Raw genomic sequence first — 17,805 nt, forward strand, 5'->3', positions numbered from 1 at the left:
ATCTAGCTAATCTATACCCCTTGTTATTTTATAGACCTCTATAAGGTCACCCCTCAGCCTCCTACGCTCCAGAGAAAAAAGTTCCAGTCTATCCAGCCGCTCCTTATAACTTAATCTATCAAGTCTGGGTAGCATCCTAATAAATCTTTTCTGCACTCCTTCTAGTTTAAAAATATCCTTTCTATAATAGGGTGACCAGAATTGCACTCAGCATCAACAAGACGTCTCAACTCCTGTATTCAATGTTCTGACCAATGAAACCAAACATGCCGAATGTCTTCTTCACCAGTGTGTCAACCTGTGACTCCACTTTCAAGGAGCTATGAACATGTACCCCTAAATCTCTTTGGTCTGTAACTCTCCTTAACACCCTACATTAACTGAGTAAGTCCTGCGCTGGTTCAATCTACCAAAATGCATCACCTCACATCTGTCTAAATTAAACTTCATCTGCCATTCATAAGCCCACTGGTCCAATAGGTCAAGATCCCATTGCAATTGGAGATAACTTTCTTCACTGTTCACTATGCCACCAATCTTAGTATCATCTGCAAACTTACTAACCATGCTTCTCTATTTTCATCCAAATCATTAATATAAATGACAAAAAACAGTGGACCCAGCACTGATCCCTGAGGCACACTGCTAGTCACAGGCCTCCAGTTTGAAAAACAACTCTCTACAACCACCCTCTGGCTTCTGTCAAGAAGCCAATTTTGTATCCATTTAGATACCTCATCCTGGATCCTGTGAGATTTAACCTTATGCAACCATCTCACACAATTGCATGAAGTATTGAAAGCTGCGACAAAGATTTTTTAATCACCAGGGTTAAAACTATAGAGAAATCCACTTCTGGCTTGAGTGATATCATCTAGCATGAAGGAAGTTTACCGACAACTGTATAGCCAAGGCAGCCAAGTCATGATCATAGCATATACAGTTAAAGTTAAATACGAGTTAATTAAAAACAGCAAACTCAAACTAAAATGGTAACACACAGGAAAACAGCTGATTTGTGAGTGTTGGTAAGTCTTAAGTTTATTTCCATTAAGTTAGATGATAGCACGATAAAGCGACACAGTGGGGCATCTCAGATTCCACGGAGTGCACATCCTATTCTATGTGGGATCTCTAGGACACTTCTTGTATCCTGGATAATCAATTGCACAAAAAAAAATGTCATCAGCTGGAGCAGGTCAACTCCAATTTTTGCATCTTGCCAAGTCACTGTGGTGCATCCATTGAGGGTTTTCTGGATATTGTATTTCTGAAACTGGCCATCCTATAACTGAAGAGATGGCAGGCAGAAAGGGAATGGGTGACTATCAGATAGTTAAGGAGATCTATACAGGTAGTGCAGGGGTCCCTAGAGTGTATCTCACTCTAAGTAGTATTGTTTTGAATACTAGTGAAAAATGATCATTCCTCTGGGGATTCCAGCCAGAGCCAATCAATGGCACCATAGCTGGCTCAGCTGTACAGGTGGGAGTCAGGACAAAGAATGGGAAAGCAATAATTATGGGGTTCTACAGTTTGGGGACAAGATAGCTCTAAGAAGACAGCACGGCATAAAAGGCTGAATGGCCTCCTTCTGTGTTGTATCATTTTCAGATGCAACAAAATAAATCATCCAGCAGGAGTTCATGTATATTGCCAAACTTTATTTTAGTCCTGTGCAAGAACTGCTAGAATTTTTGAGAAAGCTGTGATTCAAGACAGGGTGGAACTTTGGGAGAATAAAGAATTCTAGAAAGGTTGCAGTCCAACCATTCTTGTGGAGTCCAGAGGAGCCTATAAAAATAACTCTTAAATTTACACAATTTGGCCCCCTGCTGGGTACATGGTAGATTTTATTAAGTAGAGCACAGGGTACTCCATTCTGCTGACAGTTCAATAATATCATTCATAAGACTCGGATTTTTGTTATTCCCAACACTTCTACCTCAGTAGCGCCAAACCTTGCAAAATTTAATGAAATCAAAGGCAAATTTTGTGAACATTATGAAAGGAATTACTTGCAGTGTACTCTATCAAATAAATTATCTGCATCACTGCATGGGTACAATGTAATGCTTTATTTTAGGGGGATGCGGTGAAGAATTTACCAACAAAATAATAGCATGGTAGTAAACCTTACATTCTCAGATTAAAGTGTGACAATCCTTACTGTAGTGAAAATAAATTTGCTTTCTGGTACTTAGATCGAATAATGGCTGGTATTCACTGCGGATCAATTGAAATGTTTTTGATAATAAATGGTGTCACTTTGTCCAGGTATTGACTGAATCTTAATTGCACTTTAGAAATAAAGTAATCATTTCAGTGGTGTCTTGTGTCTTTGTCCATTTCTTGATGAACCAGGCAATTTACAAGTTTGCCATGTACTAAAGTACTTTGTGTTATAAACTAATACTTTGAGTTTATCATTTTGGCCAGGAAAACATAGGATTAAGAACCTGGTTGCTGATCAAGCACCATCATGGTCAACAAACTTCCTGTGAAAAGAATTTGGCTGAACAAACAAGTGGCTACCCTGTGACTTAAACAATCGCATGAGTATATTAACAGAACAGAAAAGCAGTTATATCATGCAAAATAAATTGCTGGTTTTGTTGATGCTTGTCACCTTAAAATAATGTGTGTGGTATCCTTTCTAGTACTAATTTGTGCATGTTTCAGGTTGTAATACAATACTGGTGCTGATAATGAGAACAGATATTTAATTATGAACTAAAATTAATTTTAGTTTTCATTTAAACCATTTAAGAGGCTGGAAACAATACCACCAATGGGGTAATATATATAATCTATATATATATATTTATATTACATTTTAATTCAGCATTTCTCACCCATGTTAATATTTTCTAATAGCTTTTCTCTCTACAATATCCAGAAAATGTGGACATAAATTAGGAAATGATAGTTTACAGTAACACTTTTCACATTTTTCAGGTTTTTTCCTTTAGTAATTCCTTTTCCAATGGATTATCTTCTGATTTAGATTTTTAAGTGATCACTGTAGGTTTGGTGCGGCCTGTTCGCTCATGAATCTGAGAAATTTTCAAGGCAATTTTTATTAGAGGGGCGAGCATTGCCTGTAAAAGAAACAGAAATTACATTTTTGATTTTCTCTTCAAGTTTTTATGGCTTTCTTCTTTTCTGCAAGTGCACATGAGAGGATCCAAACCTCATTTTTTTGAGGAGTATTTTCTCTTCTAATCAGACCTGCCCAAACAATGCATCATTTGCAGAGGCTGCTTTCAGGACTTTGACAGGTGCTTGGAATTAGGCTTCTGGCTCTGCTTTGAGTAAGCTGCAGAAATTAAATGACTCCCTTGATCTTGATGATCAGTAAGACATTCTTTCTAAAACATCAAGGCCCAAATCTTCTGAACTCCAATTTCCGACCAGGATCAGACAGTAAATATCCAGTTACTGATTTTGCTATACAGTCACCTGATGGGGGAGCCTGCAGAATTCAGTCAGCATGAGAAACCTTGGAGATATCAGCAGAGAGAATCCCCATAAAAGCCTCGTTGCCTTTTACTGCACTAGCTACCATATTCTGGTAAGTAAAGAGTTTAAACGTAAAGCGTCTTTGAATAGCTATGGAGAGTAAATTGGTAATGGGGTTGGGTAGGTAAGGTGGTAGAGTGGATTAAATATGTGGTTAAGGAGATAGGGTTGATGAAAGAATACAGTTGAAGGGGTTAGGGTGGATCACAAATTGAAATCTCACTGGCACAAATCTAAAGCTAAATGGCCAAGAGGATAAGGTAGTTGAGGGGCTTGAATGGATAAAGTAAGTGACTGAAGTAAGTAAATAGGGTAGCAGCTTGGCAGGTTGGTCACGTCAGGTCAGCATGGAGAGATAGGGGGTGGGCAGTCAGGGGGACACCAGTTGTATAGTTACCCTGGAGCTGAATAACAAAAAGCAGGCACACACTACAGAGAATAACTAAGTAGATAATAGAATGTTATTGTTTATTATGAGGGGAATTGGTTACAAAATTAGGGAGGTTATGCTTCAGTTGTACAGGCATGGTGAGACCATATATGGAATATTGTGTATAATACTGGTCTCTTTACCCAAAGAAAGATGTAAATGCATTTGAAATAGTTCAGACTAAGGAATGAGCGGTTGACTTGATAAGGAAGGTTGCAGAATTTGGCTGTGATCTAGTGGTCATGTTAATCGCAGCAGCAAATCCCATAATGGCCGCTTAATCTCTCAAGAGTCCAAAACAGGATATGTGCCAGCGAGATTTCAGTTTGTGATCTTTCAGGCACCCCCCCCCCCCCCCCACCCCCCACTGATGACACAATCAGGTTCATGCTCAGGAAAGGCATGAGCCTTATTGACATATTTTGTAATAAATTTAAATGCAGTTATACAGCTTAATATTGCTACTTCCACCCTCACTGTATTGTCTGACCCTGCCCACATGATGTCACTCGATTGACTCATTACTGGTTTTCAGAAACAAACCAGTCATGATGAGCATGCCAGGGGTGCATAGTTAAGTATAGCCCCCTAGTAATGAGGGTCATGGCTCCTGGCAATGCCAACCTGGCAGCTTAGAGTCAGGTGACTTGATCGAAACTTTTAAGAACCTGAGGGGTATTGAAAGGGTACACATGGAGTGGATGTTTCCTCTTGTCTGAGGACCTAGAACTAGAGGTCACAGATTAAAAATAAGGGGTCTGTCATTTAAGATGGAGATGAGAAGAAATGTTTTCTTTGAGGGTCATGAGTCTCTGGAACTCTCTTACTCAAAAGGGAGTGGAAGCACAATCTTTGAATTTTTTAAGGTGGAGCTAGATAGATTCTTGATTAACAAGGGGGTAAAAGGTTATCAGGAGTAGGCAGGAGTGAGGGATTGAAGATCAATCATGATCTTATTGAATGGCAGAGGAGGCTTGAGGGGCCAAGTGGCCCACTCCTATTCCTAATTCATCTGGTCATAGGTACTGTATGAGGGCTTTTCTGCCCAGTATCACCTGGGGTAAGTGCCCCAGCTAAGTATGTCAGAACTGTCCAAAGTCTCCAGCTTTAACTCAAAGTTGGAGACTTTTTCCAAATGGTCTTAGGGAGCAGGGCAAGGAGTCCAGCAGTGCATCTTTGGTATATGTCCAGTCACTCGGTAGTGAACTCTGGAAGATCTGGGCCTATATAGCCACAGCATGATTTTATCTCATTTGTACCCTACTATTTTGGCTGTGTAAATAAGTATTCAATTTAATTGGTTGATTGCTGGTTGGCCACAAGTGATGAGACTATTGAAAGCTGACTCCAGTCTACTGAATTCCTCTTTCAACTTCAGTCTTGGCCATTTTACACTGTTGCATGGAGGCAAATGTAGCTAAGATCTGGATCTCTTTCAGATTTCTCTCCATGGATGGGGACTGACTTACACTTAGTTGTTCTGTAGAAGTGGCCTGATTGATAGCAAAACCTCAGTACTGCAAGGAATTCCAGACACCATACAATGTGCCATTTCACAGCAACACATTTTTGTCTTCCAATAATTGAAACATTATGCTACATAAAACCTTATGTTGTTTTGCTCCAGTGATTCTGGACACCAACATTGAGACCCCATTGGTATCCCAGTTAAATGCACCATTATTTACGTGCAGGCTTATGCAGAGTGATTCCCTTTGTAGTCTGACACCATGTGCCCGATCAAGGGACCCGGTATCAGGCAACAAGATGACCACTGAAAAGCACAAATCTGACCCCCCTCACATTATTTCCATCATGCCATAACTCGGGGGTGTTCCTGCAGGCAGCAATAATGAGTTGCTGGCCTCTGGCCAGCAGCTCTTTGTAGGAAGGACTTCTGCAACTGAAGTCCTCAATCATGGGAAAGGCCTGACGGTGGCAAATTCCAATAGGCTGTTCCCACAAGTGTTGGGGACTACCCCCACCACGAACTGGCTCTCCAAATGGTGGACATCACCCCTGTTGGCCAACAGAATCCAGCCCACGGTGTACACTGAAGCATCCTCTCACCCAGCTTTGAGTTATTTGAGAATGTGGAGATATTACGTTTAGTTCCCTCATCAAAATCAATACATTATGAATAGCTGGGGTCCTAGCACCGATTCCCACAGTACCTCACTAGTCACCACCACCACTTGGAAAAAGATCCATTTATTCTTACCCTTTTCCCTGTCTGCCTACCAGTTTTCTATCCATCTCAATACACGACCCCAAATTCAATGCGCTTTAATTTTACAAGTTAATCTCTTATATGGGCCCTTGTGGAAAGCCTTTTGAAAGTCCAAATAAACCACATCCACTGCCTCCCTCTCATCAAGTCTACTAGTTATACCCTTGAAGAAATTCAGTACATTTGTCAAGCATGATTTCCCTCTCATAAATCCATGTTGACTGTGTCCAATTCCACTATTACTTGTCAAGTGCTCTGCTGTAAAATCTTTGATAACAGACTCTAGTATTTTCCCCACTTCTGACATCAGGCTTACTGATCTATAACTCTGTTTTCTCTCCACCTCCCTTTTTAAATAATGGGGCTACATTAGCTACCCTACAATTCACAGAAACAGTTCCAAAGTCTATAGAGTCTTAGAAAATAACCACCAATGCATCCATTATTTCTAGGGACACTCCTTAAGTATTGGGAAAAATGTGGTTTTGAAGGCCATGATGCACTCTAGCTCATGGTGCCCACTGATCACTGAAGCGCACCATTAATTGAATTTAAATTCCACCAACTGCCATGGTGGGATTTGAAACCATGTCACCAGAGAATTAGTCTGAACTTCTGGATTACTAGTCCAGTGAGATTACTAATATACTACCATCAGTCCCCGAGCTTGAACTAGCTCTCTGCAAAGTCATCACCTTCCCACTGAATGATGTCAATATTTGTTATGACTCTAACCAAATCTAGTGTTTTGTCAATTACATTGCAGCTTATCCACAATGTCCAAATGAATTCACAGCTTTCTAGGTGGTCAACTCTAAATCTGAGTCAGGCTTTCAATCAATATGAACATCCAGTTGTCATACAATTCATGCAAATCCACTTCGGAGCAGCGCTACCCCAGGCACAAGGTCACAATATTTGGTGGATAAATCCAAGACAACAAAGCAGAATGGTGACAAAATGTCACTTTAAGAAAAGCTGTTTTTAAAAAAAAAAAAAATTACCTGTGGATCTTTGAGGATTTTACAAGCATCTTTATAATAGCTATCAATGTAAAGTCTGATGGTTGCTCCAGCGCTGCCAGTCCCACTTAATCTAAAGATAAGGCGTGATCCATCTGTGAAAATGATTCTCAATCCCTGTCAACATATGATTTATGAGAATTATTTATGAGATGATACTGGTGCTGTCAATGATATGGCTAACACTCATAATAGTAGCACAGTGTATATATTTAGAGTTACTGGTGTATATTTCCACCTAAAATGTAAAAGTAGAACATATTGTAACATCTTTTAGCAGGAAATCAAAAAAAGTATTTGGAACATTTTTGAGGGTTCAATTCCTGGTCTTTGCTGAGCTAACCAATTCTCGCCATTGGATACTATAACTGCTTAGAGTAGAGGATGGGGAAAAACAGGATGGACCTCCCTCTTGGCAACAATTCAGTGGCTCCTGCTGGGAAGTGTGTGTGCATAAATTTCTGTTTGGTGCAGGTTAGGGCTTTAGTTATGAAAACAGAAAATGCTGGATAAATTCAGCAGGTCGGCAGCTTCTGTGGAGGGAAAAACAGAGTTAATGAACATTAACAGTTTCTCTCTTCACAGATGCTGTCAGACCTGATGAATTTATCCAGCATTTCCTGTTTTTAATTTCAGATTATCAGCATCAGCAGTGTTTTGCTTTTATACAAGGCTTTAGTTGATGTCCTCCACAGAATAACCTGTTCTCATCATCTAGGTTCATATCTGAAGAAAAGCCATGTAGGCAAGGTATCAGACAGTTATAAACAGCTATACAATTATACCAAGCATCAAACAGCACCTTGAAGAATGAAAAAGTAAAGGAAGAGAAGACCGGAAGAAAGAAAGGCATTTTCTGGGGTTGTTCGCCCTGCCTGAAGTAAAGTTAAAACAGAGATCCAAGTTTTCAGCTGTTCTCTTAGTTTGAGCTAATCCCAAACTACTGTCAGATTCAGAGTTCTACAGCATGGAAAAAGGCCCCTCGGCCCATTGTTTCCGTGCCAGCCATCAAGGACCAATCTATTCCAATCCCATTTTCCAGTACTTGGCTTGTTGCATTGTATGCTAGGGCATTTCAAATGCTCATCCAAATTTTTTTTAAGATGTTGTGAGGACTCCTGCCTCCATCACCCCTTCAGGCAATAAGTTCCAGATTTCACCACTCTCTGGATGAAAAGGTAGTGGCACAGTGGTTAGCACTGCTGCCTCACAGTGCCAAGGATCCAGGGTTCAACTGCCACCTTGGGTCACTGTCTGGTAGTGTTTGCACATTGTTTGCGTGGGTTTTCTCCGGCTGCTCCAGTTTCCTCCCACAGTCCAACAATGCTGTTTAGGTGCGTTGGCCATGCTAAATTCTCCCATAGTGTACTCGAACAGGTGCCAAGTGTGGCGACTAGGGGACTTTCACAGTAACTTCATAATATAAGCCTACTTGTGACACTAACAAATTAACTTTAAACTCAAATCCCCTCTAAATCTCCTGCCCTTTATCTTAAATCTATGTTTCCTGGTTATTGATCCCTCTCTTAAAGTGGAAAGTTCCTTCCTATCCACGCTATCCTTGCATCTCAATTTTATACCTGAATCAGGTTCCTTCTCAGCCATCTCTGCTCCAAAGAAAACAACCCCAGTCCTCTCCTACATTCCAAACATATGCAAGTTAGGTGGATTGGCCATGCTAAATTGTCCCTCAAGTATCTCAAGACATGTATACTAGAGGAATTAACCCTGGGAAATGTGTGGGGTTACAGGGATAGGGCCTATGTAAGTTATTCTGTTAGACAGTCAGTGCAGACTCAGTGGGCCAAATGATCTCTTCTGCACTGAAAGAATTCTATGATTTCATCACTCTTTCTACCTATTCCATTGGTACCAATGTGAACCATAACCTCTGAAAGTTCACTCTCCCCCTTCAGAATGCCCTGCAACCGTTTAGTGTCATCCCTGACTTTAGCAGCCAGGGAGGCAACATACCATCCTGGAGTCACATGTGCAGGCACAGAAGTACCTGTCTGCATCCCTCACTATTCAGTCACCTATCACTATTGCTCTCCCACTCTTATTTGTCCAATCTTGCGCAGCTGAGCCACCCACAATGCCCTGAACTTGGCTCTAACTGCACTGCCCAGAAAAACCATCGCTTTCACCATTTTCCAACACAGAAAAATGGTTCTCAGGCGAGATACACTCTGGGACCTTCCTACCTCCCTTCTTCGGACTGATGGTCACCTATTCCCTTTCTGACTGCATTTCCTTAAGCTACAGAGTTACCACATCTAAAATGTGCTATTCATGTAACTCTGCGCCTGTGTCTCAGTCATCGTTCCAGCTCTGAAACCCAGGGCATAAATTGGTCAACCTGTGGCACTTTTTACACACGTGGTGTCATGTGAAGAAATAAATAATTTTGTTGAATCTACTGGTTATATAAAAATATTTAATGTGGAACATCAGTAAAATTCCAAAAGTTGGTGCATCTGGTACATTGCAAAATATATTTTTTTGGTTACTGTATATTCACATGTTAGAAATGTAACACATTCCCGCATCAGGCATCTATTTTGATATTGAGTGTTTCCAAGTGAGAAACACAGCACAGTCACATAATTCAGCACAGTCATGTGTAAAATAAAGTTTTGTGCAATTCCAGTTTTTGCTAAACTTCACTGGCCTCCAAACGAAGCAGCTCATTTTTAGCCCAATTTATGCTGTAGACTTATTTCCATTTTAAACCATGCTAAGACTGCCAAAATGTAGTTGACAAAGTAGGCTTGCAGCCAGCAAATAGGAGATTTTAATTAATGACCCACAAATGGCTAAAGTTTTACATAAAAACATAAGAAATAGGAGCAGGAGTAGGCCATCCAGCCCTTCGAGCCTGCCCCGCCATTCAATAAGATCATGGCTGATCTGTCGTGGCTCAGTTCCACTTTCCCACCCTCTCCCCATAACCCTTAATCCCCTCTCTTATCAAAAACCCATCAACCCGCGTCTTAAAAATATTTAGCGAGGCAGCCTCCACCACTTCAACGGGCAGAGAATTCCAGAGATTCACCACCCTTTGAGTGAAGAAGTTCCTCCTCAACTCCGTTCTAAACCGCCCCCCCTTTATCTTGAGGCTGTGCCCCCTAATCAAGTGAAGTTCATGGTTTCCCCAAACATAACTCTTCACTGAATATAATTTATAAAATTACATCAGCATTCCAATTTCCAGTCAATCACAACAGGAAATCAGTCCTTGTATTGCAGTTTATGATTTTTCCCATGTTGATATTCCTGGCTGGCAACTCTAAAGACAAGCAAGACAGAAGCAATGGTACTTTTATAGGTCATCATCTGTATTTCTTTACTCCTTTCAAATTTTATCTTGGGGTGTAATCTTCTAAAATTATGCACGTTTTAGTTACTGAAATGAATCACAAATTACACTGACAAAAATAGAAATTATTGCATTAACTAATGAGTTGGATATTGTGCACTTGCAATACCAATCATTTACCTGGTTTCTTGAGATACTGCCATCGACAGGGTCACAGTATTCAAAATTATCAGCCTTGTCCACAATGTATTCTTCTCCCTCACAAACAGTGAATTTGTGGCCAACGAAAGCGCGATCTGACATTATAGTCTCCAGATCCTTCATTATTTTAGCCCCTGCTGCAGCATCCACTTCTTCATAGTCATACCTGCCATAGAAAAACATCAGTGTGAACAATCTGCATGCAGCCAAGAAGATTAAGAAGTGATCTGATAGAGGTCTTCAAGATTAGGAATGTAAATATGATTATTTCCAGGATAGCAATTACAAGCTGTAATTTTAAGGTAATAGCAAAAAGGAATTCAAGAAGGTTAGAAAAAGATCTTCATAATCAACATGGTTAAAATTCATTATTCTCTGCCACCAATCATTACTGGAGGAGAGTTTGTAGTCTTTAAAAGGGGAGTTAATACAGTTGCTTGACCATGAAGCATATTTAAAAGGTGTGGAATGTGAGCAGGTGAGTGAGACTTGACCAGCTGACTCATGTGGATAAGGACATCAGCACAGACTTGGAAGCCGATTACCGACATTTCAGTTGAATTTGATTTTCCCTAAACTCAATTGCATTTCCTTTTCTCCATGTCCCTTCCGGAGGTGTTGATTTGTGTCAAGAGGCAGCTTTCTGATGCCTCCTTCAAGTTATTCTTCATATGTTAAATTGCCTTGCAAACGGTTTGATTCTGGAGGGTTTCCCGGCTAACCCCAATCCAGCCTGATTCAAAATTCGTACCTGAACATTTTCTCAACAGAGCTGACTGGATAGAAATAAGGAACAAGTAACTCCTTATCTCTGATGTTGTATAAACAGATATATATATATATAAGACAACTTAAAACAATGTTTTTAAACTTAATAAATAGCCATTTATGCAAATATCATGAAGGAAACGTGAAGTGACTCACAAGATTGTGATGGAGTACAAAATCACTAAACAATATAAAATAATCATTTAAACTCTGTATAAAAACTTGTTTTTTTAAAAAAAAGCAAAACAGAACTATTTTCCATTAGCCACAAGTACATAATTTCTTGTGCTGTAGATGTATATTGTACAAAACAAACAGCTCATTTAAAATCACATTTCAATAGTTTGCATGTACAGCATCTGCTACAACATAAATCTTCCAGGTAGCAAATAGTGTAGCTGTCAAAACATTTTATTTGATGCAGATACACAGTCCAATGTTTCAAGTATGCCTTTCTGTCAAATCAGAATTCTCAAAAGGTTCTTTCTGGAATATTGATGCATCTTTCCAATTTAGAGGCAAACTGAGTTGTTGCGTTTTTCACTATTTTCTATCTTGCTTCAATTTCCAGTATTATGGGGTATCTCATAATGGACCGATATGCAATTTTGGAGGGCAGATTGTGTGATGGAAAGGAAACTAATGTGTTTTTGTTGAAAGTACATTAGTGATATGGTGATCACTACAGCCCGGCAGGGATAACCTCTAGGGCCATTATCCTTTACAATATACATCAATGGTCTTGATGAATGCTTTCCATGTACTAACCTGAGTTTATGGATTACAGAAAAGTTCTGGTGTTTGAACCTTTCAGAAGGCTGGATGAAAACACTGTCCCAATTCAATGAAGAATAGGGATTTGTACAACAAATGACATTTAAAGTTACTACCATGGCCTTCACACACTACTTTGTCAGCCTTCCCACTTCCTAGCTCATCCTTAAAGGGCTGATAAAATCCAGTCCTGTATGTGATCCAGTCCAGTCCTGTATGGTGACTAGTGGAGTGCCCCAGGGGTCGGTGCTGGGGCCTCAGCTTTTTACCATTTATATAGATGATCTGGAGGAGGGAACCGAGTGTAGGGTGTCGAAATTTGCTGATGACACCAAGATTGGGGGAACGGCAAATTGCGCGGAGGGTGTGGAGAGTCTGCAGAAGGATCTAGATAGGCTGGGCGAATGGGCCAGGAAATGGCAAATGGAATTTAATGTTGGCAAGTGCGAGGTGGTCCACTTTGGTAGGAAGGACTATTACTTACGGGGCGAAAAACTGCAGCAGGCGACGGTGCAGAGGGACCTTGGGGTCCTTGTACATGAGTCGCAAAAACCCAGCTTGCAGGTGCAGCAGGTGGTCAGGCAGGCGAATGGGATGCTGGCCTTCATAGCGAGGGGGATTGAATATAAAAGTAGGGAGGTCTTGCTGCAGCTGTATAGGGCATTGGTGAGGCCGCAGCTGGAGTACTGTGTGCAGTTTTGGGCGCCGCACCTGCGCAAAGATATTTTGGCCTTGGAGGGAGTGCAGAGGAGGTTTACTAGGCTGATACCGGAGTTGAGGGGGTTGAGCTATGAGGAGAGGCTGAATAAACTAGGCTTGTACTCGTTAGAGTTTAGAAGAATGAGGGGAGATCTCATTGAGACGTATAAGATGATGAATGGGATGGATAGGATAGAGGTGGAGAGACTCTTCCCGCTCAAAAAAGACAGTAGGACTAGGGGGCACAGCCTCAAGATAAAGGGGGGGCGGTTTAGAATGGAGTTGAGGAGGAACTTCTTCACTCAAAGGGTGGTGAATCTCTGGAATTCTCTGCCCGTTGAAGTGGTGGAGGCTGCCTCGCTAAATATTTTTAAGACGCGGGTTGATGGGTTTTTGATAAGAGAGGGGATTAAGGGTTATGGGGAGAGGGCGGGAAAGTGGAACTGAGCCACGACAGATCAGCCATGATCTTATTGAATGGCGGGGCAGGCTCGAAGGGCTGGATGGCCTACTCCTGCTCCTATTTCTTATGTTCTTATGTGATACCACAAGGAACTACAAAAGGCAAACCAGTCTCCCATCCATTGACTCTGTCTACACTTCCTGCTGCCTCGACAAAGCATCCAGCATAATTAAGGACCCTACGCATCCCAGACATTCTCTCTTCCACCTTCTTCCTTCGGGAAAAAGATACAAAAGTCTGAGGTCACGTACCAACCGACCCAAGAACAGCTTCTTCCCTACTGCTGTCAAGAGTTTTGAATGGACTTACCTTGCATTAAGTTGATCTTTATCTACACCCTAGCTATGACTGTAACACTACATTTGCACATTCTCATTTCCTTCTCTTCGAACGGTATGCTTTGTCTGTATAGCAGGCAAAAAACAATACTTTTCACTGTATGTTAATACATGCGACAATAATAAATCAAATCAAAGTGCCAAATATCACTTCTAGTTAATAACCAGCATCAAAAACCTACAGCAAAAGCATACAGGGTATTAATATCTATAGTGAATATAATGCACTATAGTGTTCCTGCCTATGAACTCTTATCTAGAATATTGTTCCATTTCTCATCCTTTCACATGGTGAATGATATAGCAGCAGAGGACTAGCTCAGGAGGCTTTTCTTTTGACCTTCTGAAAAAGCCACCAGCAAATCAAAACGGAGATGGACAAGTTCTGGCAAGACTTGGATATAATGCGAACAAAAGAGCAAAGAACAAAGTTTATTTATTAATTAGTCACAAGTTGGCTTACATTAACACTGCAATGAAGTTACTGTGAAAATCCCCTAGTCGCCACAATCTGATGCCTGTTCAGGTACACTGAGGGAGAATTTAGCATGGCTGGTGCACCTAACCAGCATGTCTCTCAGACTGTGGGAGGAAACTGGAGCACCCAGAGGAAACAAATGCATACACGGGGAGACCGTGAGAACTCCACACAGTGACCCAAGCCAGGAATCAAACCCGGGCTCCTGGTGCTGTGAGGCAGCAGTGCTAACCACTGTGCCACCCTTTACAGCATAGGAACAGGCCCTTTGGCCCTCCACACCTGCACCAGCCATGCTGCCTGACTGAATTAAAACCCCCTACTTTCCAGGGACCATATCCCTCCATTTGCATCCTAGTCATGTATTTGTCAAGATGCTCCTTAAAAATGATAGAAGAGATGTTGGGTAATGCACCTTATCATTATTATCACCTGGACCCCTTTCTTTTGCCTTTGGAGTTAGAGAAAATTTCCCCAGATACTTTCCCACTTGAATTGGCTTGACTTTTTTTAAATCAGGTGTGTTGCTCCTCTCAGAAGACTAGTGGATGGTAAGTATTGGGAGTCACGTTACTTTGCTACGACATAGCTAACCAGATCAGGTCTGGTCTGTTTCTTTCCATTTATTTGTACGTTCATTTTATTTATGACTTCTAACATTGCTCCACAAAATAAATTGGGAAAACATCCTGACAAATGAAAGTGATGGCATGCAATTTTTCCAAAAAAGAGGACTGTTGGATCAGACGGGAAAAGCTGTGTGAAATTCACTGGCTTCACAGGCGTTTTCTGGCCTAATTTAACAGCACTCTCCGCAATTTCAAAGAGCTGGTTAGAATCACACAGCCAACTAGAGAGATGGGGCCTAAACACACTAGCAATGCCATAATTCTGAAGGGCGCTCCAATCTCAGAAGTTAAAGACACCACCCCCTCCCTTCACAGGCATCAAGGTGGTTGTCCTCATGACTAGCACCGCCCCCACCCTCTTTAAAATCTCTGGCCCACAAACATCTGGGGCAAATCAGGGTATTGCCTGGCCATAACCCACACCATCCTGGGGCTATACCTCACTGTGTCCCCCCAGTGCTATTGGTTTTCGTTTATGAAAATCAGAAGTTATTCAGCCTGTATGACATCACACTGGGTGCATGGGAACATACCGTGAGAGCGGAAGTCCTCTGATCGGATTTAAACCTGCTAATCATGTTTTATTTTAAAAATTGCTAATAATCAGGTTCATGCCTTCATGATCATGAACCTTGCTGCATCATCTTCCGCGGGGGGTGGGGGGGTTATTGCCTTCAAGATTATCACTAACACAATCCCGTTTTTGACCTCTCGTGATATTTAGCAGCCATTACGGGATTTGCAACTGTGGCTAGCGCCACTGCTAAATCAAAACAGAAGTGGCACATATCTATTCACTTTTGTTTGAAACTCTGTGAAAGGCAGACAATGTTTCTTGAAAGAAATGATCTAACCTGGTGAAAAAATTGCGACCAAATTTCTGCCAGTGGTCCTGCATGATTGCTTCCACACTTTGTTTACGGTTGGCAATAATGGACAACCAGGCAAGCACGGCCCACAGACCATCTTTTTCACGAATATGGTCAGACCCTTAAAAAAGATAACGTAAGTTATTATGTACTAAAATTTCCAATAAACAAAACCTTGCAACTATTATGGTGACAAAATGCTGGCACAATAAACACATTTTAAGGTCATCATCAAGCACTATCAAGGAAGATTTGATTAAGGGAAAGTTTTCTCTACTCTGCATTTAAACAACTCTGGGAATGTTCATTGCTCAAAATATGGAATTCCTTTTACTGTATTCCAACAATGCTCTTAAAAACGTTTCCTATTTCACTGGATAACAATCCAGACTGGAAACAATGGTGGATTTCACCTACAAAGAGCAAATATTTTGAAGAATTAGAACAGGTAACTCAGAGATCAGGAATTGAACATGTGACTGGTACTAGCTTGGTAGCTATTGGAAAAGATATCAACGCAAGGGTTTTAATGAAACTTTGCAACTTTTTGACTTACATAACAATATTTTCAAGAATTAGTAGAGAGTAAACAGAGAAAAAAAGAAACACTAAAATTAAAGAAGGATCAAAATACAAGTCCAATTTGAAAGCAATATCACAACAACAGAGCTTAAATATGCATTTAAGACAGATCTGTCTGTCAATATTAAGCCAATATTAAGTAATAACATCAAAGACAATTAAAAGAAAGAAAAAATGAAAATCTTAAACAAAAACAGAAAATCCTGATAATACACCAAAGTTATTAGGATCAGTGAACAGTTAAGTTAATGTTTTGAGTTGTACCATTGATTTCTTTAACATTTTTTTCTATTCTCTTACGGCATCTCTGTCACAGGCACAATAGGCTGAATGGCTATCTTCTATGTTGTATAATTTTATGATTCTACGATCTAACAATCATGATCTAACCAACACTACTACTTCATTTGCCCACATTTTCTTGTTTGTTGTCCCATTTTTCCTGACTATTAAATCATTTTCATCTTTCATTATCCCTTCTGAGGAAAGGCCCAAGTTGTTAAATGATGCTTTACTTAACCTGAGGGATTTGTTCTACTGAGTCTCGATAACTAAGCTGAATACGAAGCCAGTTCAGGACTGATGCTCGCTGAGGTGAACGGAACAAAGGTGGCGAGTCCCCGCACCTTCCCCCCCTTCCTCTATGGGAGCAGAAGCACACCCACTGTTTGATCGCTAGGTTGCAGGCTGATGAGCTGCTTTAATTAAAACAAAGGAAACAAGAGTAATTTGATATGAATGGATCAACTCCCAAATTTAGATCATGCAAGTAAAATTAAGGGTATGGTTTTAATCTGAATACATTGCTTAATTTACAATGATATATTAAAACGTTAAGCTTTTAAAATTGGTCCCAAATGGCTTGGCTTTAAAAACCAGTAGTAAAACGTAATCTTTCATTAAACATATATCAATAAATTGTTCTGTGAAGCACATTAGTGAAGATTTCAAACATGATTTATGGTGAATATGGCTCTATGAGCCCAAACACATCAATTTTCCAGCAGTGATTTCTAAATACTGATCAAGGGTCGAAACCCCAATTGATTTATCCCTTCTTCTTGCCCAAGAGCATTAAACAAATGATAGAGCTCCAGGCTACTATCCTACCCAAGGTGAGAACAGGCCAGGTTACAAACTTACAACCTTCTACTCTTTATGACTTAGTGCCATGCTAAGTGATTGCATTAACAATTGATCAATAAGAATAATTTATTAGCTTACACAATTTCTTAATCGTTCACAACCACACTATACATATTAAAGATGCACTGAGTTTCTGTGCATCAGATCTTTTCTGAAAATAAATTCAATCTTCACCATATCTGTTCCAGCTCCACATAGCTATTTTCTTTCTCAGCTGTGATAGTACACTGAATTCCTATACAAAATCCCACTGCCAACCACTACCCAATTGCTCTAATAAAATGAGCACTGAGTAATCCCATCACCTCTTGTATCACCTAACAGAATGGAGCTTC

At 40.5% G+C, this 17,805-nt stretch overlaps 1 protein-coding gene across 2 annotated transcripts in view; it reads right to left on the minus strand.

Annotated features, from left to right (window-relative positions):
* Window positions 1-1,023: 1,023 nt before the first annotated feature.
* pgm1 (phosphoglucomutase 1) overlaps window positions 1,024-17,805 on the minus strand; it is a 63,515-nt gene continuing 46,733 nt past the window's right edge. For both annotated transcript variants that reach the window (XM_080195629.1, XM_080195628.1), the window contains exons 8-11: window positions 15,728-15,863; window positions 10,704-10,890; window positions 7,187-7,321; window positions 1,024-3,101 (exon numbers count right to left, since the gene is read on the minus strand). In XM_080195629.1, coding sequence (XP_080051755.1) covers window positions 3,012-3,101; window positions 7,187-7,321; window positions 10,704-10,890; window positions 15,728-15,863 — 548 coding nt within the window. In that variant the 3' untranslated portion in view covers window positions 1,024-3,011. The remainder of the gene's footprint in view (window positions 3,102-7,186; window positions 7,322-10,703; window positions 10,891-15,727; window positions 15,864-17,805) is intronic.

The sequence above is a fragment of the Carcharhinus amblyrhynchos genome, chromosome 9 (assembly GCF_965287045.1).
Source record: "Carcharhinus amblyrhynchos chromosome 9, sCarAmb.v2.hapA, whole genome shotgun sequence".
Classification (NCBI taxonomy): domain Eukaryota; kingdom Metazoa; phylum Chordata; class Chondrichthyes; order Carcharhiniformes; family Carcharhinidae; genus Carcharhinus; species Carcharhinus amblyrhynchos.